Source organism: Scyliorhinus canicula, chromosome 5, assembly GCF_902713615.1.
Source record: "Scyliorhinus canicula chromosome 5, sScyCan1.1, whole genome shotgun sequence".
Lineage (NCBI taxonomy): Eukaryota > Metazoa > Chordata > Chondrichthyes > Carcharhiniformes > Scyliorhinidae > Scyliorhinus > Scyliorhinus canicula.
The window spans coordinates 187,016,209-187,042,509 of NC_052150.1; the positions used below are offsets into that span (position 1 = coordinate 187,016,209).

At 43.4% G+C, this 26,301-nt stretch overlaps 1 protein-coding gene across 1 annotated transcript in view; it reads left to right on the forward strand.

Annotated features, from left to right (window-relative positions):
* The window catches only part of svila (supervillin a), a 222,769-nt gene that overhangs the window by 78,259 nt on the left and 118,209 nt on the right, over positions 1–26,301 (forward strand). Inside the window, 8 exon segments of the mRNA XM_038798250.1 lie at positions 1,730–2,560; positions 2,915–3,085; positions 3,840–3,874; positions 5,127–5,191; positions 5,463–5,611; positions 10,191–10,286; positions 14,497–14,746; positions 21,000–21,594. Of these exon segments, the coding sequence (XP_038654178.1) occupies positions 1,730–2,560; positions 2,915–3,085; positions 3,840–3,874; positions 5,127–5,191; positions 5,463–5,611; positions 10,191–10,286; positions 14,497–14,746; positions 21,000–21,594 (2,192 nt within the window).

The window sequence follows — 26,301 nt, forward strand, 5'->3', positions numbered from 1 at the left end:
AGGTATTTGTTCAGAGGAAAGGAAGGCGAGAAAATTCAAGGTCAGATGGTTGGAATAGCAAAAGACTGGGGATAGGTCACGTCACTTTTGTACTGATAGTAATGGTAAGATGGTAAAAGTGTGCGGAGCAGTTATAATTGGTTAATAATGGAAAGGGAGTCCAAGACTTATGAAGCTAATGCTTAAAGGAAAATTTATTTCAGAGATGTGAAAATCTGAATATTACATGGGAGAATCTACTTCCGATTATTCAGATGCAGAAGGGTTGCATGTCAAGTTTATAAATTCCAGTTCTTTTTTAGGTGGTTGTTTTCTGTCCATTGTCATTTTTGGAATCTATATACAATTATGTCTGTTTCCAACCCATTCTCTAAACCCCCCCCCCCCCCTCAAATTCAACGATTCTATTGTTCACCCTTTAAAACTTGTTCAAAAATGTAAAGAATTCGGTAACTATAGTGATAGATGCACATACATATTATTGAAGGCATTGAAGAATGTTTGGTACTTGTATCAAATAATTAGTTACGAACATGATATTTTGTAAGTGTACAGGCATGCAGAAAATGGTGACTGGCTTGCCAGTTTTAGGTTAAATAGATAGGTTAAATTTCCTCTACGCTCACCCTCTAAAAAATTAATTTGATGTTTGTTCACACTGTAAAAAACACTTCTTCACATTTAATGTTCACAATTGGCATGTTTCAGATTTTAGAATTGTTGAGTTGAGCACGAAAGAAAATGTTCTTCTAAAGAATCCTTACAGACCAGTTAATGATCCATATACATTGGATGCAACACAGCTGATCCAATGAAGCTGTGGAAGTAAATGTAAAATATTGTCTCAGATACTTAACATTTGTTGTGTGAAAAGCACCAATAAAACACTGCTGGTACTGCTGGAAAATATTAACTCCGAAGATGGGCAAAATAAAGGTTGGACACCATGCCTAAATAAAGCATTTTGTCGTCGTCCCCCCCCCCCCCCCCCCCCCCCCCCCCCCCCCCCCCCCCCCTCCCCCATTGAATACTAAAAGTTATTATTACTTCTTTTGGAGGAGAAGTGTTAAGAGCAAAGAAGATTTTACAATCTTATGACGAATAATTGTAGCTTCATAAAGATCTGAAATGTAAATTGGAGTAACAGAAAACATTCATAAACAACATATAGAGAAGCGCGCCCCCTCCCCACCACCACCACTACACACACACACACTAAGTTCTGCTGAGATATGTGGCTGGTCTGCTTGGAAGAATATGGGAATGTTTGGAGGTTAAAAAGTCTAAACCCTTGTAATTAATCAAGCTGTTGGCAGTGAAGGATTTGTTTCAACAAACAGGAATGTGAATCAATATTGCCAGGAATTATTGAATTATTAAGCGCATGTTACAAACCCTTTTCCAAGGGTTGTTCAAAGTCCCTTTACTGTGCAAACTTTTCCACTGGAGGATAGTCATTACCTGCTCAGTGAGTGAAGTGTGCTCATTGTTATGGAGAATCTGAGATCTTATCTTTGTTGCATTTGCCTCCTGTATCCCCTCTTCCATCAACTAATCCATAATAATAGAGTGTTTACCTTCTCTCTTTTGTTGACTCAAAAGAAACTGCTCAGTTTGTCTTCTCACTAGTTATTTTTAAGGTGTCCTCTACTATGTGGGGCGACATCAGATAATAAAAGTGACTGTTCTTTTTATGATAAATGAGTGGCTTCCTCCCTTTTCTCTCAAGAGTAAAAGTTAGAGAAAGACTGTTGAAAGATGAAGGACTTCGGAGCAGCCCTGAAATAGTCAAAGACATCACTCATAGAAGACTGCAACAAATGCCAGTTCATTGTATCTCCCTCCCATCAGAATCTCCAACTGTTAATACAGTTGGTAAGCCCAGTGCAATTCACCAGCCAGTCTTTGTTCAGTCTACTGACCCTGTAGACAGTGCCAACACAGTGACAAAAGAGGACAAAAACGGCGCAGTTGGTAATCGTGTACCAGGCAATACCAACCTTTCAGAAACGAGAGCTGAAGAGACAAATGAGACTGAATTTGGAAAAAGATGTGTTTACAGTCCTGAATCAAAACTGAATGAGTCTGGCAGCACTAGAGACTTGTTGAAAAGCCGTAAAGCTGTTCTACCTTCTCAGGTTCGCAAGCAGGAGAAGGGTCTGGAAGAAACTGTCAGCGACACGAGGGTCGTGCATGAGGAAGGTGAAAAGCCACATTTTCTGGGGCCGTCCGCAATTGACTGGTATAAACCTAAGGATTTTAACCAAAGGAGGGAAAGAGCTTTGTTTGTTCAGAAAAAACCTGGGTTGCATTCTCATGCAGATGCTGGAAGAGGAAAAGACCATATCAAAGAAGCATCTCTTGAAAAATATAAACTGAAATATTCTATTCTAGATAACTTAGGGGCAAAGAAGGCAGACATCCCAAACAGTGAAGAACTTCAAGGCAGCACTACAAATCTACTTAGTGGAGATACTGGTAGCGTGGACACGAGGGTGTCTGTATCCAAACTTCGAAGAGCCTACGTGGAGACGGCCAATGCCAGCAGAAAACAGGACCTGTAGGTGGTACTTTGAATGCTGATTTGTTTTGCTCAACTATTGTGCATTTGCACTGATAACAACTTAGAAATGGAACTTGCTTTCGCTTGCAGCTGTTACTTTGTGAAAAGTAGTGATGTAAGACGTTAACATTGCGATTTGCTTGTTGCTGGCCTGTGCAAGTTATGATGCTGTGTAGTTGCTAAGTTTGCTAACTACCATGCATGATATAGGCATGTGGTGTAATGTACTCTGTTGAAGGGCTATTTCTCTGGGGTTCTTTTACAATTTTCTATTTTTTTCCTCCTTTCCCTCGCTTGCTGTCTTTCGCTCTTGTCTTTCTCTCCTGTGCGTCTTCTTTTCTATGCTTAAAGTGAAGATAATGTCGACTTAGTGACATCAGGCCTTGACTTGGCCACCCCTGCTGAGATGGCGAAGGCCCATCATAGGCCACGACGTTACATTTCCTTTGGTGAGAATAGGAAGACCTCTGAGAGGTTTAGAACACAGCCTATAACTACAGCAGAGCGACAAGAGACAGCTAGGTAGGCTGGTATATGGGTCTTCGTTTTACTGAATGTTTTTGCAATGCCCGATAACTACTTTTCATGTAGTTTTAGTGAAATTTGCAGTAGAATCCCATGAGGCTAACGTTGTTTGTGGCGATGACAACAATCAGGCATGCAATTGTGACTTTCACTCTAATTCTGTAATTGATGAGAAATATAAGGTTGAAGAGTATTGGTCAGGACTTTTGAGTATACAAACTGCATGCTACTGTATCACTGTCCTGGAGGACAACATTTTCATTTTGTTTTCCTTTACATTTATGTTATGTTTTTGTGCACTTTTGAGTGTGGAGTAAAAATAGTACAATATTTAACCAAATGTTAAACATCTATTTGCTTGAGTGCAAAACAACTTTTTTTTTGGAGTGTGTAGGTATTGTAGCAATTAAATAATGCTTCTGAAATTACATTTGGACTAAATGTCATAAAGATCCAGCAACAGATTTAAACTATTAGAAATACTAACTTTACAAACTTATCAATGGAGCTTTAATTAACTCTTCACACCACATCCGAACAGTATCTTTTAAATATATAAAATAACAAATTAAGTAATGGAGATCAACCCTAACTTTCATTCAATGTGGTAAGACAATTCAAACAAAAATTATCCATTCCTATTTTGGAAATTTCTGGCATGCTGTTCTGCATTAACGTATTTGTGGGCGCTTCAAGCAGAATTCTGACCCACAATTTTCATCAAAGTAATTTGTAAACCTTTATCTTGTAGGCCGGGGCCAATTGCAGAACTGGAATCGACTGAAGGCAAGTATTGGTTCTTGGTAACACGTACCTGTCCTTGCATTGCAAGGGAATGTGAGACTAGGCACTTTCTAAATTATGTGGATGAATTGGAATGTAGAAAATACAGGCGTGTATATTGTACATTGCATTTATGCTGTACATTATACATCTAGTGTGCAAATTATTGTGTCAGGACATTTATATGTTGTTTAGGATGTTTGAGCCAGGATTTTTTTAAATCACAAAATTTCAATAATGATTGTAGCTCCGTAGCATGGGAGAATCCAGGCTTCATTATCATTCAGGCTGCTTTGCTTATGAGCACTTCAAACACTTTATTGCCAAATTTCCCAGACTAGTTGCTGTTGTAGAGAATTTCACTGCAATGACTAGAATTATGCCTCCTTGGTTTGTAGTAACACGGGGAAAATTATTATTGTGATAAAGAAGGAGTAGAAACGGTAAGGTCCAGTTAGAAATTGTTTCTAATGCTTTCATATACCCTTCAGAAAAGAAAAAGGTGACCTGTTCCTTGACAAACCTCACCTCTTTATTTTGATACGTCTCAAAAGTTTTCTTTCATTGTTATGGCTGTAATATTGACAAATATAGGGCTGAGTCTTAACTCCCAAAGTCCTGTGGGTTGAGTTGTGTCAGAGATTATACACTGAGGGGCTATGTCCATAAAGTAAGTAGTACCTTTTTACATCACTGCTTGTTAGCCAGGAGAAGCAGGAGCATTTGCTCCCAGCCCAACAAGCTAAGACATTCCTCCCCCTTCCCGGCATCCTCCAACCATTATTTATCATCTTCCTCGCCCACCTGCCCTCTGGTCCATCTTTCTCACTCCTCCACGTAACTGTGCTTGTAGACTACTGCCTTGTGAAACCGACTTCCCACCTCCTGTCAATCAGACTGCCTGGAACCTCACAGAATTATCATGGAATGGTTACAACACAAAAGGAGGCCATTCGGCTCATTGTGCCTATGCCAGAAAAGGAGCTCCGCAACTAAGATCTGCTGGATATTTAGAAACTCCATTCTCCCTGTTTTCCCCAAAACACAACAGTCCCCCTTTGTTGAAATTGCCTGTGCTCTAAAACCCAGGCCATAATTCTCTTCTTGCTGTGCACATTTGGTGGTGGTTGTAATTATACATCTATGGAAATGATTGGGGTCATTTCCTCCTCTCCCGCCACTGCACTGAACAATTTTCAGATTCATATTTCTTAATCTAATTCCAACCCTAACTAGCTGTACTTTTCATTTGCAGTTGATGAAGAGAAGTTGGATGAACGAGCAAAAATGAGTGTGTCTGCAAAGAGGTCACTTTTCCGTGTATGTAATTTGTTTTTATTGGTAATGTATAGCACTGTGAAGAAATGCAGCTGATCTCACTTGAGATTCCAGGAACATCTGGTTTTATGTCTGATTTGTGACATAATGCAAATATGTTTTTTGTATTTCTTACCTCCCGTCAGCTGCCTTACTCACTTGTTTTGAACCAGAGTTTTATCATAGCCCCTTGCTTTCTGTCAAAAATACTAGCCCGTTGAAAAATTACAAAATTTGTTACTATGCGATTTCAATTTATAATTTTTGGTGTTAGGAGATGGAAAAAGCAACAAAGGAAATAGATGCAACTCTGGCCACCAAACCTCGTTCTAGAAATTCAGCAGTGGAACGAAGATTGCGTCGCATGCAAGATCGTTCTCGTACCCAACCTGTTACAACTGAAGAAGTAGTTATTGCATCCAGGTAAATTTGAAAAGATACAAATCTTTAATTTATTTTGTTACCTCTGTAGAAACGTTTCTTTTTTCCTCTTTTTTTTTCCCTCCCCCTCTCTCTAGCGAGGCATTAAAGGTTGGGATCCAGCCTGGGTGTGGAGCAGCTCAGAAACGTCCAGAAACATGGTGGATATTTCACACACCTCCGGCATGACAATGGCTAAGGGCATGACCGAGGGAAAGGGCAATTTATTGATTAATTACAGAAAATATATTTATTTTAAAAATTGATAAATCCGGCACTTTAAACATTGGGTGCAATTTTCCTGCCATTGGGATTCACTGATTCCGCCGGCAACATACCCCCACCCGGTGGCGTGGGGTGGCTTCATTGGGAAATCCCATTGACAAGCGGCAGGAATATAGAATCACGTCGCCGCTAAATGACGCAGGGCTGAGAATTACGCGGCTGGGGGAATGGATGTTTCCCGCCCATTGTCTGTGTATTTAGTCCACATTGAGGACCGTATCTGCCCACCCTGCAAAAATAATATGGTGGAATTCTCTCAAACCCTCGCCGGTGTGTTCAGTGTGGTTAGGTGGGGGAAGATTTCAACGGGAGGCCCAAAATTCGGTCTAGCATTTGTGAATTTATAGCGAGATCTTCTACAAACATTCCAGATACAAAGCCTTTTGTGCCTTTCTACTATTCTTGCATTGTGCCTTGTGGACATGCTTTGGAGAAACATGAGGTGAATTACCCGCCCCAGACTTCTCAGTCTCTGTAGCCACAGTATTTATGTGGCTGGTGCAGCTCAGTTTCTGGTCAATGGTAACTCTCAGGAAGTTGATGGGGGGATTCAGCAAGAGTAATGCCACTGAATGTCAAAGGAAATGGTTAGTTACTCTCTTTTTTGGAGATTGCCTTTGTCTGGCCACTTGTGTGGCATGAATGTTACTTGACATTTATTAACCCTAGCTGAATGTTAGCTGGTGTTGCTACAAATGGACACACACTGCTTCATTGATGGAAGTAGCTAAATATGGTTGGGCCCAGTACACTATCCCCAAAAACTCATACAGTGATGTTGTGGAAGTGAGATGATGGTTTTCAATAAACCTCAACCATGTTCCTTTGTGCTAAGTATGAGTCCACCCAATGGAAATTTTTCCCCTGATACGAGCTGACTTCAGTTTTTCCAACATTTGGTCAAAAACTGCCTTGGTGCCAAGGTCACTTACCTCTGGAATTCTGTACTTCCGTCCATGTTTGGACCCACGGCTACAATGAGGTTAGGAGCCAACTGACCTTGATGGAATACTGTAACCTGCTCAGTTTGGACATAGTGAAGCAACTTTCCACATTGCCGGTTACAAACCAATGTTGTTATTGTACTGGAACAGCCTGGCTAGAAGCTAGTCCTGGAACATAGGTCTTCAGTCCTATTACCATGATATTGTCAGGGTACACAGCTTTTTTCAGTATCCAGTGCCTTCAACAATTTCCTGATATCATGTGGAGTGAGCTGAATTGGCTGAAGTTTGGTATCTGTGATTCTGGGACCTCAGGAAGAGACTTGTGATGGAACACGCACTCGGAACTTGGTTGAACATTGCAAGCGTTTCAGCCTTTCCCTTCGCACTGACATGCTGGGCTCTCCCATCATTGATGATGGTGATTTTGCTGAAGCCTCTAAGTCATTCAATTATCCGCTGTCATTCACAATTGGATGTGGCAGCGCTGCAGAGCTGTGACCTGATCCATTGGTTGTGGGATTGCTTAGCCCCGTCTATCACATGCTGCTTCCGAGTTGTGCTATTTATGATGCTACTTTTGAGAATCTCTTGTTTATTTGCAGTCCAATGAGCAAGGGCACAAAGCCTTGGTTGGCAATTGTCTGACAAATAGTAGCAATGTCTCTTTGGGACGGGGTGCAAGAACGAAACGAGCAGGTCTCCTTTTCAATGAAGTAGCTCTAAAACGACACACCTGCCAAGAAGTCAACTTACTGGCAGACCAGGTAGTCACATACCTGAGCCAAGAAAGCTCCTACTACTTCAGGTCATTGTTGATTATCCTGATGGCTGGGCTCACTGAGAAAAATTGGAGGGGTCACTTGGGCACTGGTTTCTTTGCAGCATCTCCAGCTAACTTTGTGTCCTGATGCATCAAGAGGTGGGAAGATTACCAAGGAACCATCGAATGTTACAGAACTGAAACAGCCCATTCGGCTCACAAATTCTACACCAGTGCTTTTCTCCACAAGAACACCTGGTCAAGAGTCACATTCCTGCTTTCTCTTTAACCTGTATTATCGCTCTTTTCTTTTTCAGCATTTACCTTTTTTAAGTTATTAACTTTAATCATGATGGGGAATTCCACTGAATTTTCTAGCAAGTTTTCTTTTCCCTAATTTTGTTTGCCATCACCATTGTTTAAAAAGTGCAGAGAGTACAACAGCGAGAAGATTATGTTGAATACTATTTTGGCACCAGCTGGAGCCTTGTGTTCAGTTCTGGATGGAGCAATTTGGAAGGATGTGAAGGCATGGGAGAGAGTGCAGAAAAGATTCCAAATAATAGTTCCAGGGATGAGGGACTTCAGTTACGAAGGCAGATTGTAAAACTTAAGACTGTTTTCTTTGGAGAAAAGAAGGCTAAGAGGAGATTTGATGGAGATATTCAAAATCATGAGGGGTTTAACGAAGAAGGTTGGGAGAAACTGTCCTCACTCATGCAAGGATAGGGAACGCGAGTGCATGGATTTAAAGTAATTGTACAAGAAGCAAATACGACATGAGAACCTTTTTCAAGCAAGTGGTTCAGGCCTGAAATGTGCTGCCTCAGAGTGTGATGGAGGCAGGTGTAATCGAGGCATTCAAAAGGGAATCAGACTGTTCTGTTATCTGAAAAGGAAGAATGTGCAGGGTTGCAGGAAGAAAGTGACAGAACGATGAGCCGGTGCAGACATGAAGGGCAAATGACCAGCTCCTGCGTTGTAACAACTCTGACTCTTATATTTATATTCTGTGACCAACTCACTGACCAGTGGAAAAAGGCTGTCACAGTTTAGATTATCTTCAAGTTCATAGAATCATAGAATTTACAGTGCAGGAGGAGGCCATTTGACCCATCGGGTCTGCACCCGCCCTTGGAAAGAGCACCCTACCCAAGCCCACACTTCCGCCCTATCCCCGTAACCCAGTAACCCCACTTAACCTTTTTTTGTGGACACTAAGGGCAATTCAGCATGGCCAATCCACCTAACCTGCACATCTTTGGATTGTGGGAGGAAACCGGAGCACCCGGAGGAAACCCACGCACACACGGGGAGAACGTGCAAACTCCACACAGACAGTGACCCAAGCTGGGAATCAAACCTGGGACCCTGGAGCTGTGAAGCAACTGTGCTAACTGCTGTGCTACCGTACTGCCCCCAAGTTCTCTTTTGAGATCTTCTTGGCTCTAGTGAAGAAGCCCTACCTTCTTAAATTTTTGTTCATAACCGTAACCCCTCATCCCTGGTACCATCATAATGAGAAACGTAAAGCAGGTTCAATGATTAATGCTCCTAAAAAGCGATGGTCTGCTGCCATTGGACAGATTTTCGGAGGAGCAGCACTTTCCAGTGGTTTCAACCCAGTAAAATTCAGGCTCTCCTCCCCAACCCATCTATGGTATTACTAAAAACCTTGCCCTCGCAACTAGACATCGCACTATGATCATGAACTTCAGCATCAGGGTGGTACCTAATCCCTATTGTTCTACAAGGTAACTGAACACCAAGCATTCATTGCACCCAATAATTTCAGTGAGTTACAATAGTGATAAACTATTTAACCGGGCGTAATGTGCCTTCCATTTTGGGGCCTATTTTGTATTCAATGCATCACACCTGACTTAGTGTCTAAGCAAGCAGACAAATATAGCTGAACCTTTTTTTAATAGCAATCGTCATTTAAGGATTATCTCAGCTTGTAATGCAGAACAAGGCAGCAGCGCGGGTTCAATTCCCATACCGGCCTCGCCGAACAGGCGCCGGAATGTGGCGACTAGGGACTTCATTACAGTAACTTCATTGAAGCCTACTTGTGACAATAAACTAAGAAGAGCATGCATGGAAGCTCATTGAATTGTTCTGAAAGTGTAGCTGGTATTGTAGTTTGTGCAGTCAGTATTGACTCAAGTGTAAATGTAGTCCATTGTCACGTGAAGACTTATTTTCATGCATTTTTAGATTAACTATGTTCTGAGTGCACCTTCCCAAAAGGGCTATTCCAGGATTTAAGTGCCTGTTAGATATTTGCCACTGTGTGCTTTGAAAGACAGATTAGTATGCATTATTCTTGAAAGGAAAAGTACCCAAGTAACATTCTTGCTTTTCTCACATTTTCCTTTTCCCACCCCAGTGTATTCAGTTGAGGCACTTATCATGGTATGTGGAGATGATAATCGTGTTGTTTGGAAAGTCTGGCTGATGCCTGTTAGAACTAGGATGAGTAATTGTTTTCTATTTCTATTTTGTCTGCTTGTATCCTGGTAAATTTGCTTCTTTGCTTAATCCTTTTCTCTTCTACATGCTTTGATCTGTTTTTCCCTGTTTCTAGTGAACTCACCCCTGTCTCCCATACGGTGACTGCCAACACAGTCATGGCAAGAACTTCTAGCCCCACTCTAGTAAACTCCAATTCACAATCAATCAGGTACTTTACAATTTGCATGTCCAGCTAAGTGGATGGCTATGCCAGTTTAAAAAAAAATGGTGATCATTTGGTTCTAAAAGCATTATCTTGTGCTCTTTCAAAGTTAATCATGCACTTTTTAAGCTAACTTAATATTTTTGTTTATTGATTAGGATCTAGTTATACAAGCCACTTTAGAAAGATCTTGTCAGAGTTTCTTCAACTGAGTTGTATGTAGTACAAGTGTATTTAATTAAGAAAAACATAAACTCTTTAGCTTAATAAATGTGTGTATGCAGGTAGTGCGCCGATGTAAATCTTTTGATTTGTATGCCCTAAATTTAACAACATAAGAAATGTGAACATGGACCACAGAAGGATTCGGGTGGATAGGTCGGAAATTCACAATCTCAACACTTGTCAGTTTTCTTTATGTTTCCCTCCAAAAATACAATCCTCATTCTTTTCTGGTTTGGCCGAAGCTTCATTCTACTTAAATCATTGCAGAACTTCTCTCCTTCCTGGCCCTGCTACTTTTGAGCTGAACATCAAGGTTTCTCAGGCACATTTTCGGCGGCGACTGTTTGTTATTATTTTCTCTTCTCTTTCCCAATCCCATTCACCTGGTGTTAATGAGAACTATTCTTCTGTGATGATGGGAATCATTGGTCTAATTGCGTGCTCTATCATCTTGGAGAAAACCACATTGGGAAGATATTTGTGTTACTAATACATATTCGGTCATTATTTTCATAAATTTGTCTAATTAGGTTACCGTTATCAGAATTTGTTTCCAGCTTAATAAAAGAATATTCCATAATATTATGCAACTAACTCATGTGAAACGTGCAAGTTTTGATATCCAAAGAGGAACCATTGGAACTCGTCAACAGCAACTTGTAAAAGATGATTTAACTCTTCTATCACGGACTTTAAAAAAAGTGTTGAACAACAAATAGGCAATTTGTGATCAACCTTGCACGGGAAATTGGGAAAACCGATTGTTCCTGGGTTGTCTGCGCAACAGAACCCTAAAACTAAATTATACAGGGCAGCCTCAAATTCAATATTGGAACCCCCTGTCTTAGGTGGAATGTAGAGCACAAATTGTGAAATAACTAATTGTCAGTATCAAGCCACACAATGTTGTCTGTGGCTAAAGAAATTAAACAGCACCACCTGCTGGTTTGGGCAATTATCTGCACTTTATCAATGTAGTTTTGCCAGTTTCAAATGCTGAATAAAATAGAATTCCTGGTTATAGGTTTCGCAAACCTATTGGCCTTAGCTTTTCATCTCATTTTGTGTGACGCAGGGGGCAGCACGGTGGCGCAGTGGGTTAGCCCTGTGCCTCATGGCGCCGAGGTCCCAGGTATGATCCCGGCTCTGGGTCACTGTCCGTGTGGAGTTTGCACATTCTCCCCGTGTTCGCGTTGTTTTCACCCCCACAACCCAAAGATGTGCAGGGTAGGTGGATTGGCCACGCTAAATTGCCCCTTAATTGGAAAAATGAATTGGGTACTCTAAATTTTTTTTTAAACTCTAAATTTTGTGTGATGCAGGTTCAAAGGAATGCTACTGGGTATTTGTTAATCTTGTGTGTAAACTAGTTCTGAACCCATCATAAGCTTTGTAAGTCGATATGTTTAAGCTGAGCTACTTCAACCCTGCCACCCAGAGCAGCCAAGTATACAAGCGTGCCTTGTGTTTTGATTAAAATATGCATGCCTTGTTTTTCTAGGCTTGGTTTAAAATGCCATTGCAGAATTTAATATTGCATTTTAACGACATCTATTGCTTTCAGTTGGTGATGAGAAACTTCCTGCAACTCGGGATATTTATGAAAGTACAATGCTATCATGTGTGCATAATATAACATTTTAGAAGGGGAGATTAAAAATGATGATTGTGACCTGCTCTGGTCCAAATTCAAAACTTGGGAAGGCTCCGTACAATTGCTCCTTCTTTAGTTCATTCCTTGAGAGTCTCTCAACATTTTAAGTTGTTTTCTGGCCTTCGCTCATTGTGTGTTTGGATCTTCACCCGTAGGTATGAGAAAGTAAGAGGTGATTTTCTTCTCCTCTAGCGGGAAGGATCTCTTGGGGTCCAAATGAGGAAACCGCCACGTTGTGGCACAGTCCTTGATGCACATTTAATGCTGGTTGGGTTATTTGCAGCAGGAAAGCGGAGAAAGTTTCCACCTACTTTCATTCCAACTTAGTTACCAAATAAAATAAACCAGCTATAATTAAAGCTAAGGATTCCAATGGTCTTGACAGATAAAATTGTGTACTCCCCTGTCGATCGGATGTTCATATTACTCGAGGCTAGTTTAAAAACAATTCATTTTCCGGATGTGGGCGTTGATGGCCAGGCCAGCATTTATTGACCCACCCTAGTTTTCAATCAACCTACATTGAGGCATGCTGTCTTACATATTCACGTGGAGTTGAAATTTTCTGAAACAGTGAGATGCTCCATGGCTCTCGACATAAAAAGTTCCCAGTCTCATGCAGAGCTTCCCACAAGGAGAGGGGAAGCTATTTCTGGGCCACATTTGTCTTCTGTTAGCCTGCTTGCTGTAGGATTGGCAGAAGCTCAAAACTCCCCCGTTCGATGGGATGCACTTAACCTATATTGTGGTTATGAATTTGATAGGCCAATACTTCAAGCAATTGTAAGCTTAAATGTGTAATATTAAACCAAAGATTCAAAATGGACCCCTAATTGTACTGCACATTGCAATTCCGTAGCTTTATAATTCTGCCAACATTAAGCCACTTTTTTAAAATCCAGGCAAAGAGACTTTTGTTCAGCAGTTACCATGTTTCTCTCAAATGCCCCAAAGTGTTTTACAGGCAAACACATGTAATGTTTTAAACCAATATTGTCACGAAAACCATCATGAAATTTTGCCATAACTACTATCCCAGTCCTCCAACTACCTAAATCATATGGTGTAGGATTTCAGTGTTAAAAGTTATCATTTCTCAAGTTCTCATTGAATGAAATTAAAACATTTTAGTCTCCCAGTAGGTACCTGCGCACCCACTATGATGCTGAGGCTACAAGATCTTGCCCACCTCCCAGGCCCCCCACCCCCCCGGCTCTGTGGCAAAATACTGGTTCTCTGGCCATGGGGATTCCCTTTTCCCGCTGGCAGCGCACCCTGCCCGCTGATTTCCCGGTGGCGTGGAGTGGCTTCAAAGAATTCCGTCACCAGCGAAAGGCGCATCACCAAGAAACACGTGGTTGGACTGGAGAATTCCGCCCACTATCTGCTTTTGCTCGTATTAGCTCTATTTTTTCATTGATTTAAAATGTTTCATGATTGAACGGATGCAAGCTGATATTATACCACCTTTTACTGATCATCTCAGCATTAGGATTGGCAGAGTAAATTAAATATTTGCTTGGATGCTGCTTTATTTACTAGTTATTTTACCATATAGCCACAGTGCATTTTTTCATTGCCTGATTGAGATGATGTCTGGTCTATCAGTTTCCATAAATCTGACACATCTTGTCTTGAGTTAGTGTGTAAGCATGGGGTTCCATCCCCCCCTCCCCTCCTGTAAAGTTGCCATTACATTCTGTAAAGTGGATATTTAAATGTAATATTAAAGAGCTTTTGCCTTTAAATGGCAGCGAACGTTAATAATATTATTTGTTAGAAATGTGTAATTGAAAAATAAAGGTTTGCATTTAAGCTTTGATTTTAACCAGTCATTACATGCTAGCAGTATATTTTCATTAAAACCTATTTAATTAGTGTCTAACCCTTTCACGCTTTAGCTGTCGGTGTTTGTGCAGAAACCCAAACTTGCATAATTTAGAGTATAAGACGATGCAAAAGAATCAGTTAATTAACTGTGCATTCGTGTGCTAAGTAGCCAGTGCAATAGTGTAATGAATTTTGACCATCCTAAAGACTTTGTAAAGTCTTTAGCATTTCAGTTTTTGCCTGGATCTTTCTAATGGTTTGAATTATTCAGGTTGCCTACTGATACTTGCATTTATTTTTGAAAACCTATATATCTAGAATGAAGTATAATATTTACCTTGTCCTTAATGATTTGGTTTAAAAAGAGAGATTTTGAAATAACAGGCAGCTGCCGGCATTTTAAATGATGAATTGTAAAGTTCTAATTTTAGAGACATTTTTGGGACAGGGACTGACTAAGTGTACTGCAAAATGATGACCTAAATATCAAACCAATGCATTTCCTAGACTACAAGCATCTGCACAGTATACTGCGGGAGAACAGAAGGCGAATGAAGCCAAAATATTGACAGAACAAGGCCAGCCTGAAGAGCCAGACATCTCCACATTGAGCCTGGCAGAAAAGATGGCTCTATTCAACCGCCTTTCGCATCCTGTGACCAAAGTTAAAGCAGCAAGGAGCAGAAGTGATACTAAACAAAGACGGTCAAATTCTCGATATCAGACTCAACCAATTACACTGTGTGAAGTTGAAGAGGTACGTGTTTGAAAATTACAGTGACATCTAGTGTTCTTAAGCTTATCGACTTTGCCGGAAGAAGGTCAGGGCTCGAATATTGTTCAGAAAGAGGATGAATTCTATTCATCTTCCATTGGGAAAGATAACGGAGCAGTGATGTCAGATTGGCTGGTGCAGTTTATTTGGTAACGCTGCCGTTGAAAGGTCCATGCTGAGAGTGTGAAAATTAGATGTGTTTGAAATAGAGGCTCACCTTAATGTTGATGAATGGAATAGGCTCTCCTGACTCTCTCACATGCTTCTTGAACCCAGTAACTGGCACCAAAGATGGGGATAATACAGTTGCTTGGCTGAATATTTTCAATTTGCAAATTGAAGCCCGGCTGTCTGCAAGCTAAATACAAATTACAAGATATTGGGCTACAAACAAACACAGAGGAAAATGTCTCCGGAGCATATAACAGGACGGAGTGAAGGATGAGAAACTAATAAAGTGAGGTAGTGTTTATATAGCTCCAACTCTGGCTCTTTTGATAAGAAACTAGACCTTCAATTGCTGTAAATTTGTCTGATAATCTGCAAGTGGGACTTCATGTGATGCAGTTGTATAGGATTACAGTGGTGTAACACTACCAGATTGATTTTGTGCTTGGAGCAAGAGTTGATTTATTATGTAATGGCATTTGGATTTCATGCAGAATAGAAGTATGCCTTTTATAAGCTTAAAATATGCCTACGCATGGATTAATTCTTAAAATAAGCAGCAACTTTGTACCAAAAGAACAAGATGCTGCATTGACCTTGGGTGTGGCTTTTTGACCTGGAAGACCAGAATTCTACTCCATGGTAGCCAAATCTGAGGCCATTTCAGACAGTAAAACACATGTAGAAACCTTTCTACCAGATCTAAGCAATTATCGACACCCTGATTCAGATGGTCAGATGAATACTTGAACGATTGGATTCATGTCGTGGAGCTTATTTGGATTACTCCGAAAGGTCACAAAAGAATTCGTAATTTTTTGTTTGAATGCGCCATTGAGGCGATTTAGTGGTTTGGGTACATTCTATGAGAGAGAACTTGACTAAGGAGGAAAGGTTTTCTGAAGGTTTGGTGACCCACGTTCTTCATGTTTTTTAAATACATCGTTGCCGTTACTAGTGTTCCTCCAGAGAGTAATATCAGAGAGGCTGCACATTCTGAAATGCCGCACATTAAGAGCAGAAAGTAGACATTGATTATCCAAGGGTCTAATTTGTAATCTTCTGTATGAATTTCTCATTAACAGCAGCAGAGGTGTCAGCCTAGGCTCCATGGTAGCACTGCTGCCTCTGAGACAGAAATGTTGAGGAACGCAGGGTTTAGTGAAGGGGAGGAACTGAAGTAGATCAATATTAGTAGAGAAATGGGGTTGTGGAAATTGATGGGATTGAAGGCTGATAAATCCCCAGGACCTGATAATCTACATCCAGCGCCGGCCCTAGGGTTGCTGGCGCCCCGGGCAAGATGAACTTCGGCGCCCTTGGGGGGCGGGGCCGAGGGGGGCGGGGCCGGGGGGCGGGGTCGAAGGCGGGGGGCGGACCCGGGGGGGGTGGGCGGGGGAGAGGACCGAGCCCGGGGGGGGGGGGGGGGGGCGCCCTGGGGGAGGGCGGCCACCGCGCATGCGCTGGTTGGCGCCGGCCCAACTGCGCATGTCTCTGGCGCCCCCTAGCACATGCTGCCCCGGGCGACTGCCCGAGTTGCCGGTGCCTTGAGCCGGCCCTGTCTACATCCCAGAGTACTTAAAAAAGTGGCTCTTGGAATAGACTCTGGATCAGTTCCTGCAGATTGGAGGGTGGCTAATGTAACTCCACTATTTAAAAAGGGAGGTAGAGAGAAAACAGGGAATTGCAGACCAATAAGCCTGACATGAGTAGTTGGGAAAATTCTAGAATTCATTATCAAAGATTTTATAGCAGAGCACTTAGAAAACAGTGGCAGGGTCGGGCAGAGTCAGCATGGATTTATGAAGGGGAAATCATGCTTGGCACATTGGAATATTGTGTGCTGTTTCAGATTCCTGATCTGAGGAAGGATGTTCTTGCTCTAGAGGGAGTGCAGTGATACTAGACTGATTCCTGGGAAGGCGGGATTGAATTGGTTAGATATGTATACACTGGAGTTCAGAGGAATGAGGGGTGACCTCATAGAAACCTATAAAACTCTTAACAGGACTAGACAGGGTAGATGCAGGAAGGATATTCCTGATGGTGGGTGTGTCCAAAACCAGGGATCACAGTCTGAGAATACGAGGTAAACCATTTAGGATTCAGTGAGGAGAAATTTCTTCACCCAGACAGTGGTCATAGTTGAAGGCCAAAACATTGTATGTTTTCAAGTAGCAGTTAGATGATAGCACTTGGGGCGAAGGGGATCAAAGGATATGGGGGGAAACATGATTGGGCTATTGAGTTGGATGATCAGCCATAATCCTAATGAATGATGGCCAAATGGCCTCCTCCTGTTCCTACTTTCTGTGTTTCTATGTAGAACATCATGTTTCCAAGGCCCACTCTATACTTACACTCCTCTACTAGGCTGGCACTCCTTTGTAGTACTGGAAAAATGCTGCACTGTTGGGGATAACATTTTTCTGATGGGACATTAAACTGAGACTGCATTTGTCCTTCATGGGTAGATAATGGCCCATAACATCCTGGTTCCTGAGCATTGCATCTCCTCTAAACTTTGATCCTTGCATCTTAAACCTATGTCCCCTAGTAATTGACTCTTCCACCCGGGAAAAAAGCTACTGATTATCCACTCTGTCTGTGCCCTTCATAATTTTGTAAACTTCTATCAGGTCGGCCTTCGACCTCCAGACTAGGGGCTGGTTTAGCACAGGGCTAAATAGCTGGCTTTTAAAGCAGACCAAGGCAGGCCAGCAGCACGGTTCAATTCCCATACCAGCCTCCCCGAACAAGTGCCAGAATGTGGCAACTAGGGGCTTTTCACATTAACTTCATTTGAAGCCTACTTGTGACAATAAGCGATTTTCATTTTGATTTCATTTCATCATTCCAGTGATAACAAACTTGAGTTTATCCAATCTCTCCTCATAGCTAATGCCCTCCATACCGGATAACATACTGGTAAACATCTTCTGTACCCTCTCCAAAGCCTTCACATCCTTCTGGCAGTGTAGCGACCAGAATTGGAACATTATATTCCAAGTGTGGCCTGACTGTAGGAGCACAGTGGGTACCACTGTTGCTTCACAGCTCCAGGGTCCCAGGTTCGATTCCCGGCTTGGGTCACTGTCTGTGTGGAGTCTGCACGTCCTCCCCGTGTGTGCGTGGGTTTCCTCCGGGTGCTCCGGTTTCCTCCCACAGTCCAAAGATGTGCGGGTTAGGTGGATTGGCCATGCTAAATTGCCCGTAGTGTAAGGTTAATGGGGGGATTGTTGGGTTACGGGTATACGGGTTACGTGGGTTTAAGTGGGGTGATCATTGCTCGGCACAACATCGAGGGCCGAAGGGCCTGTTCTGTGCTGTACTGTTCTATGTTCTATGTACCCGAATAGGGGCTGGAATGTGGCAACTAGGAACTTTCCACAGTAACTTCATTGCAGTGTTAATTACTTGTAACAACGAAGATTATTATTATTATACTAAGGTTTCATACAGCTGCAGGATGCCTTGCCAAATTTTATACTCCATGCCCCGGCCAATGAAGGCAAGCATGCTGTATGCCAAAGACTGTTGCTTCACGGCACCAGTGCCCCAGGTTCGATTCCCAGCTTGAGTCACTGTTTGTGCGGAGTCTAAACGTTCTCCCTGTGTCTGCATGGGTTTCCTCCGGGTGCTCCGGTTTCCTCCCGCAAGTTCCAAAAGACTTGCTGTGTGGTGAATTGGACATTCTGAATTCTCCCTCGGTGTACCCGAACAGTCTCCGTGTGTGGCGACTAGGGGATTGCAGTGTAAATGTAAGCTTACTTGTAACAATAATAAAGATTATTATTATTTAGTACCTCACCCATTTCCTCTGGCTCCCCACATAGATTCCTTCCCCTGCCCTTGAGTGGGCCAACCCATTCCCTTGCTACCCAAAAAGCCTTGGGATTTTTCTTAATCCTGTTTGCCAATTACTTTTAGCCCTCCTGACTCCTTGCTTAAGTTCCTTCCTACTTTCCTTGTATTCCTCATGGGCTTCATCTGCTCCCAGCCTTCTAGCCCCTACATATGTTTCCTTTTTCTTTTGGACTAGGCTCACAATATCCCTAGTTATCCAACGTTCCCGAAACTTGCCATACTTATCCTTCTTTCTCACGGGAACATACTGGTCCTGAAATCCAATCAAATGAAATTTGAAAACTTCCCACGTGCCAGATGTTGATTTACCCTCAAACATCCGCCCCCAATCTAGATTCTTCAGTTCCTGAATAATAATGTTATAATTAGCCATCCTCCAATTTTTTTTTCTTTCGTTCATGGGCTGTGGACGTCTCTGGTTGGGTCAGCATTTATTGTCCACATCTGAGTGCATTTAAGAATCAACCAAATTGCTGTGGATCTGGAGCCACATGTAGGTTAGACCAGGTCAACAGATTTCCTTCCTTAAAGAACATTAATGAACCAGATGGGTGTTTACGACAATTGCCAATGGTTTCATGGTCACCTTTTAGGCTTTTAATTCCAGGTTGTTTTATTGAATTCAAATTTCACCATCTGCCATGGAGGGATTTGACTCTGGGTCTCTGGATTACTAGTCCAACAATAATACAATTATATCACTGCCTCACCTTCACCCGAGGACTACTTTTATCTTCATCCAACAAAATTTACCTTAAAATTTACTGAATTATAGTCACTGTTCCCGAAATGCTCCCCTACTGAAACTTTGTCCACCTGGTCGGGCTCATTCCTCAATACCAGGTTCAGTATGGCCCCTTCCCTATTTGGACTATTTACATATTGTTTCAAGAAGCCCTCCTAATTGCTCCTTACAAACACTGCCCCTAGGATCCTTGCACTGAGTCCCAGTCAATATAAGGGAAGTTAAAACCACCCACCACAACAACCCTGTTACTTATACACATTTGCAAAATCTGTGTACATATCTGCTCCTCTATCTCCCGTTGGCTATTGGAAGGCCTGTAGTAAACCCCCAACGTTGTGACTGCACCCTTCCTATTCCTGAGCTCCAGCCATATTGCCTCACATGAACCCTCTGAGGTGTCCTCCTGCAGTACAGCTGTAATATTCTCCTTAACCAGTCATGCAATTCCCCCACCCCTTTTACATCCCCTGCTATCCCACCTGAAACATCTAAATCCTGGGGCAAAATTCTCCCAAAGGGAGACAAAGTGCCGACGCCCGAATGAAACCCCCCCCCCCCCCCCCCCCCCCCCCCCCCCCCCCCCCCCCCCCCGGGGGACTAGGAGCAGCAGGGCTCAATCTCACGCGCCGGGCCTTGACGCTTGCGTCAAAGCAGCGCTGCCTGAATAACACGGCCAGCGGCGCCTGAATGACGTCACCCGCGCCTGAGCAGGTTGGCCGGCACCAACCCACGCATGCGCGGTTGCCGTCTTCCCCTCCGCTGCCTCGCAAGACAAGGAGGATTGATCTTGCGGGCGGCGGAGGGCAAACAGGGCGTCTTTTAGAGAGGCCGGCCCGACAATCGGTGGGCACCGATCACGGGCCAGACCCCACCTGAGCAACCCCCCTGGTGCTCGATTCTCTTCCCCCCCCCCCCCCCCCCCCCTCCCCCCCACAGGCCCCACACGTAGCGGTCGCGCGCTGTTCACGCCGGCAGTGACCAGGTGTGGTTGGCGCGGCGTGAACCGGTCGGATTCGGCAGGCCGCTTGGCCCATTCGGGCCGGAGAATCGCCGCTCAACCGGAGCGGCGATTCTCCGAGCGGCCTATCGCAAAACGCAACATGCCATTTTGGGGGGGGGGGGGGGGGTGGGAGAATCGCGTGCGGGTTCCAGGGCAGCGTGGCGTGATTCGCCCGGCACTCTCGCGATTCTCCCACCCGGCGTGGGGTCGGAGAATCGCGCCCCTGGAACGTTTAGCTGCCAATCCTGTCCCTCCCTCAACCAAGTCGCTGTAATGGCAACAACATCACGTGCAACTCTGTGTTATCATTTGAGTCTTGAAAAGATTAAACAAGGCTGGGAAGGAAATCTTCTGATCTTTTATGCTTTGCAGTAAACTGGAGACACAGCAACATGTACTTTTATTTCACTTTTTAGCACATATGAAAACATTTATCTGCCTTTCTATTGCAGGTACAAAATGGAACTGGAATGATCAGGCCCTTCTCACCGTCTCTGGCGCAGTTCGGTCAGACTGCTACAGTCTCCACAGTCTCCACAGCCTGTGCTGGTGACCTACATCTTGGAAAGTCTTCCATTGCTGAGAATAGTTTACATACATGCCGCAAGTCAGCAGCAAAATCTGTTCTTCCTTCCCACAGCTCACTTGCCGGTGCTGACACTTCCAGTGCAAGTATGCTTCCATCAGAACGCACGCAGTCCTCACAGGAAAAAACCCACGGGTTCATAGGAGGATTCAAAGAGGGCACTGGGGATGACTACAGAAACGATGAAACAAAAGCAATGCTGCAGCAGAGCAGCATATATGATTGTAGCTTGACAGAAACTGATCTCCAAATATCCACCAGGAGGAGTTTGGACAGTAAACATGGAACCCCAGAAAGAGACAGCGGGAAGCAACTCAGTCGAGAAACCCTGCCACAGGCTGCTGAAAGGAAAGAGGTTATGAAATCAGAGAACATACATGAGAGTTGGGAAAGCAAAGAGAAAAGCAATGATGACATTTTGAAAGTGGAACACAACATGCAGAACATGGGAGCAGTTACAGGTAAATCTAAATTTTGTTGTGACTGTATAGCTGGTGACTTGAGCATTTGGTTGAGTGATTAACGGCCAACTCAAAACCTCAGTGTAAATTCACAGAATGCTACAATTTGAGTGAGTGCAGAATCAGAAACACATATACTGGGGAGAAAGTGATTAATTCTGACCTGCTGAGTCTTTCCAGCATTTTCTGATTTTAGGATTTCCAACATCTGCAATATTTTATTTGTTTTCTTCAGTGTTAACAATTAACTACTTAGCAGTTATTGCAAACCAACCTCTTTTTAAAAAATGACCATAAGATCCCCAGGCAACATGTCACTGTGAATCCATTCATCCCCTGAGTACAGACCGGAGGGATTGAATGTAAAATATGATTTGCCATCACAGAAACAGGCCAGTCTTCCCAACTGGTCTACGCTAATGTTAATGATCCATGAGCCGCCTCTCATCCTATTTTATCTAACCCTACCAGCATGTCCTTCTATTCTTTTCTCCATCATGTACTGATCTACATTTCTCTTAAATGCAGTTATTCTGTTCACTTCAACTGTTCATTGAAACACGGTTTCACATTCTAACCCCCCTCTGGGTAAAAGGATTAATCCATATTCCTGTATGTTATATGTGACATCACTCCCCAGAATCATTCAAAATATCAAAGAGTATGGGCAGTTCTCCAGTTACAATTCAACTATTCTAAAACAAAAAAAGTGGGGCTGGATTCAGTCGCCGACGCCGAAACACGTTTGGCGATCGGCCAGAGAATCAAAGTTCCCGACCAAATCGGGGGGCGACGCCGCTTTCAGGATGTGCTGCCCTCCCAAAGCGGCATACTCCCCGGACACAACGCATGACGTATCGACAGCCTCAGGACATTGCCTGAGGTCGCCCCGACCGGCCGAGTTCCGGACGGCATGGATGTCTCATGGTTTTATCCATCGGGAACTCGTCGTGACGGCTACGGACTCCGTCCAGCACCGCCACAGTCAGGGGAGGAATGATCCGCGGGCAGGGCGGACTTTACCAGAGGCTGGGGGCACTGTGGGGGGGGGACTCCCGGGCGCGTGAGCCGGCCAAAGTAGGGGCACTATTTCGCCGACCTGGTCCACAAGCGTCATGGCGCCGTGCTGCTGTGCGTATGCGCAGCCACAGACCCAGCAATTCTCCAGGCTGTATCGGCAGCTAGAGCCAGGTGCTCTACACTACCAGCATGCTAGCCCCAGCTAAACGGAGGATCGTTGGCTGTTTTGAGCCAGATTTTTGGATGTAAAACGCCACTGTTCCCACGCCGGTGTTAGGGCATAGCCTCTCAATTGGAGAATCCAGCCCATATTCTCTACGCTGGCCATATTACCACATGAATATCTTCATATAGTTAGGGTACAGTTTTGGATACCTTGTTGGACAGGTCATGCTGAAATTTACCGCCCTGCACAAAAAGAACTTCTTTACATCTCCACTGGATCTTAGCCAGTATATAGGCTGGCTTCACCAACTTTCCTGCATAAATGAATACTGTAAAGTTGCTTACTTTTTTAATTTCAGACACTGCCCATCCTAGTACCAGTTCGGTAATACTATGACCTGGTTAGCCACACCTCCCACAATACACTGGGTATATGTGAAGCTCTTATGACTCCTTAACTTCAGGTACTGTTGTTGGACCAACTAATTGTGGTCTAGTCTGAGTCTCGCAATAAAATCTGTGACGTGGCCGTCCCTTACTGCCACCCTTCTCTGTTTACAATAATTCACCGTCAGACTGGTTACATGGTGGACTTGGCCCCTAGCCTAGAAGATGGCCTTTTTTTTTTCATTTATTTATTCACGGGATGTGTGCATCGCTGGCAAGGCCAGCATTTATTGCACATCTCTAATTGCTCTAGAGAAGGTGGTGATGAGCTGTATTTTTAAGCTGCTGCAGTCTCTGTGGTGTATGCACACTGACAGTGCTGTTGGAAAGGGAGTTCCAAGAATTTTGATCCCGCAACAGTGAAGGAAAGGTGATATGATTCCAAGTCAGGATGATGTTTGGCTTGGAGGGGAACTAGTGGGTGGTTGTGTTTCCATGTATCTGCTGCCCTCCCCTTCTCTAGGGTAGAGTGGCGAGTTGCTGCAGTGCATCTTTCGTGGAGGGAATAAATGTTTAAGATTGTGGCTGGGGTGCCAATTCAGCAGGCTGTTTTATATTGGATGGTGTTGAGCTTCTCGAGTGTTGTTGGAGCTGCACTCACCCAGGCAAGTGGAGAGTATTCCATCACACTCCTGACTTGTGCCTTCTAGGTGACAGACAGGCTTTGAAGTAGGATTCTTAGCCTCTGACCTAATCTTGTAGCCACAGTATTTCTATGGCTGGTCCAGTTCAGTTTCTGGTCAATGACATCCCCATGATGTTGAAAGAGGGGGGTTTCAGTGATGCCACCAAATCAGAGGAGATGGATATATTATCTCTTCTTGGAGATGATCATTGCCTGGCACTTGTGTGGCTTAAGTGTTATTTGCCACTTATCAGTCCAAGCCTGAATGTTGTTCAGGCCTTGTTGTATATGGATACAGACTGCTTCAGTATCTGAGGATCAATAATGGTGTTGAACATTGTACAATCATCATTGAACATTCCACTTCTGACCTTATTTTGGAGGGAAAGTCATTGTTGAAGTAGCAGAAGATGGTTGGGACATTACCCCTGAGGAACTCCTGCAGCGATGTTCCGAGACAGATGATTGACCCCAGCAACCACAGCATCTTCCTTTATGCTAAATATGTCTCCAACCAGCGCATAATTTCTCTCTGATTCCCATTCCCTTAAGTTTTGCTAAGGCTCCTTTCTGACACTCTCAATCAAATGCTGTCTTGATGTCAAGGGCAGTCACTCGCACTGGAGTTCAACTCTTTTGTCCCAAACTGAGTATCAATGAGCAGGTTGTTGAGCAGACGCCACTCGATAGCATTGTTGACCCCTTCAGTCACTTTGTGCTCAACAGTAGACTGATGGATGGTAATTCGCCGAGTTGGATTTATCCGGCATTTTGTGGACATGGCACATCTGGACAGTTTTCCATATTGCCAGCTAGATGCCAGTGTTGTAGCTGTATTGGAACAGCTTTACTTGAGCCATGGCCAGTTCTGGAGCATTCGTCTCCAATAGCTGTCAGGGTCCATTGCCTTTGCTGAATTCAGTGCCTTCAGCTGTTTCTTGATGTCACGTGAAGTGAATCAAATTGGTTCAAGTCTAGTCTCCAAGATAGCTAGGGACCTTGGGAGGCCGACAGGGATCTTCCACTCAGTACATCTGGCTGAAGATGGTTGCAAATACTTTGGCCTGGTCTTTTGCACTGATATGCTAGGTTCCCTCATCATTAAGGATGGGGATGTCTGTGGAGCCACCTCCTCCCATTAGTTGTTTAATTATCCGCCACCATCCATGATGTGGTAAGACTGTCATCTTAGATTCGTTGGTTGTGGGATTTCTTAGCTCTGTCTAGCGCATGCTGCTTTCGTTGCTTTATATGCGAGTAGTCCTGCGCTGTAACTTCACCATCATCTTCGGTATGTCTGGTGCTACTTCTGACTTTGTTAACCCTGATTGCAGGAGGACTCCACAAATATTCCCAGTAGCCATAACTGACATGTCAACAAGCTGTAGGGACTTCCCAGACCATCTCAAAGAAAATTACAACACTGGAACAGGTCCTTCATTCCAAGCCTGTACCGGTCATGATACCAACCATCGCCATCTCCACCTCCACTGCCAATATATAGCATCTTTAATAAAGTAAAACATCCCAAGGTACTTCACAGAAGTATTACCAAACCAAATTTGACAACAACATTTATGGTATCTTTTAAGAAACATCTGAAAGGAGAAAAGTGAAGCAAAGTGATTTAGGGAGGGAATTCCAATCTTATGTCATATAGCCAGTGATGGAGTTAGGGTACTGTTTTTTTTTTTTAGCCCTTTTTCACCCAGTACTGGCGGTAGCTTTGCTTAAAATCCCACTTGAGTGATGGTTCTCCTTGGTGGAGGTCTCTTATTCTGCCCAGTGCCTTGGCCTGGTTGGGTGACCTCATGGAGTTCCTCCATTTGGAGAAGGTCAAGTGCATCATTAAGGGTTCGGTAGAAGGGTCCTACCTAAGATGGCAGCCATTCATTTCTTCTTTTAAAGAGTTAGTCACTGTCAGTTGTTAAGGGGGTTTTAGTTTAATGTTGGGGTATAAGATTGGGTGTGCTTTTGATCATTGATTGGGCTCTTTTTACATTCTAACTTGAACCATCTGTTTTATATTATGTTAGTTTGGTATAATGAAAAATGCTTTGTCATGTGAGAGTACCTTTAAGAAATGGGTGTTTATAAATGGGTGTGTATATAAATATGTGTAGTGAGAGTATCTTTAAGAAATGGGTGTTTACCACTGCAGTGATGTCAGAGAGTGGATGGAGCTGGGCTGTCTGTCAGCTTTTTACTTTTGTTTTTGAGCAGGCTGCATTGTGTGTTTTAGTTTCATTTTCAGAACTGGATAGCTGCAGTCACAGCCAGAAGGTGTATGAATCTCTCTCTGTAAGCTAAAGACTATAAATCGATCCTGGTGATTTAAAATTAATAACAGTAATGGCTTTCACCTGATGTGCTTCTGTTAAAGGTGTTTTAAGTCTTACGGGTGTTAAAAGGAAATCTTAAATGATTACTTAGTGTTGTGTGTTTGAATT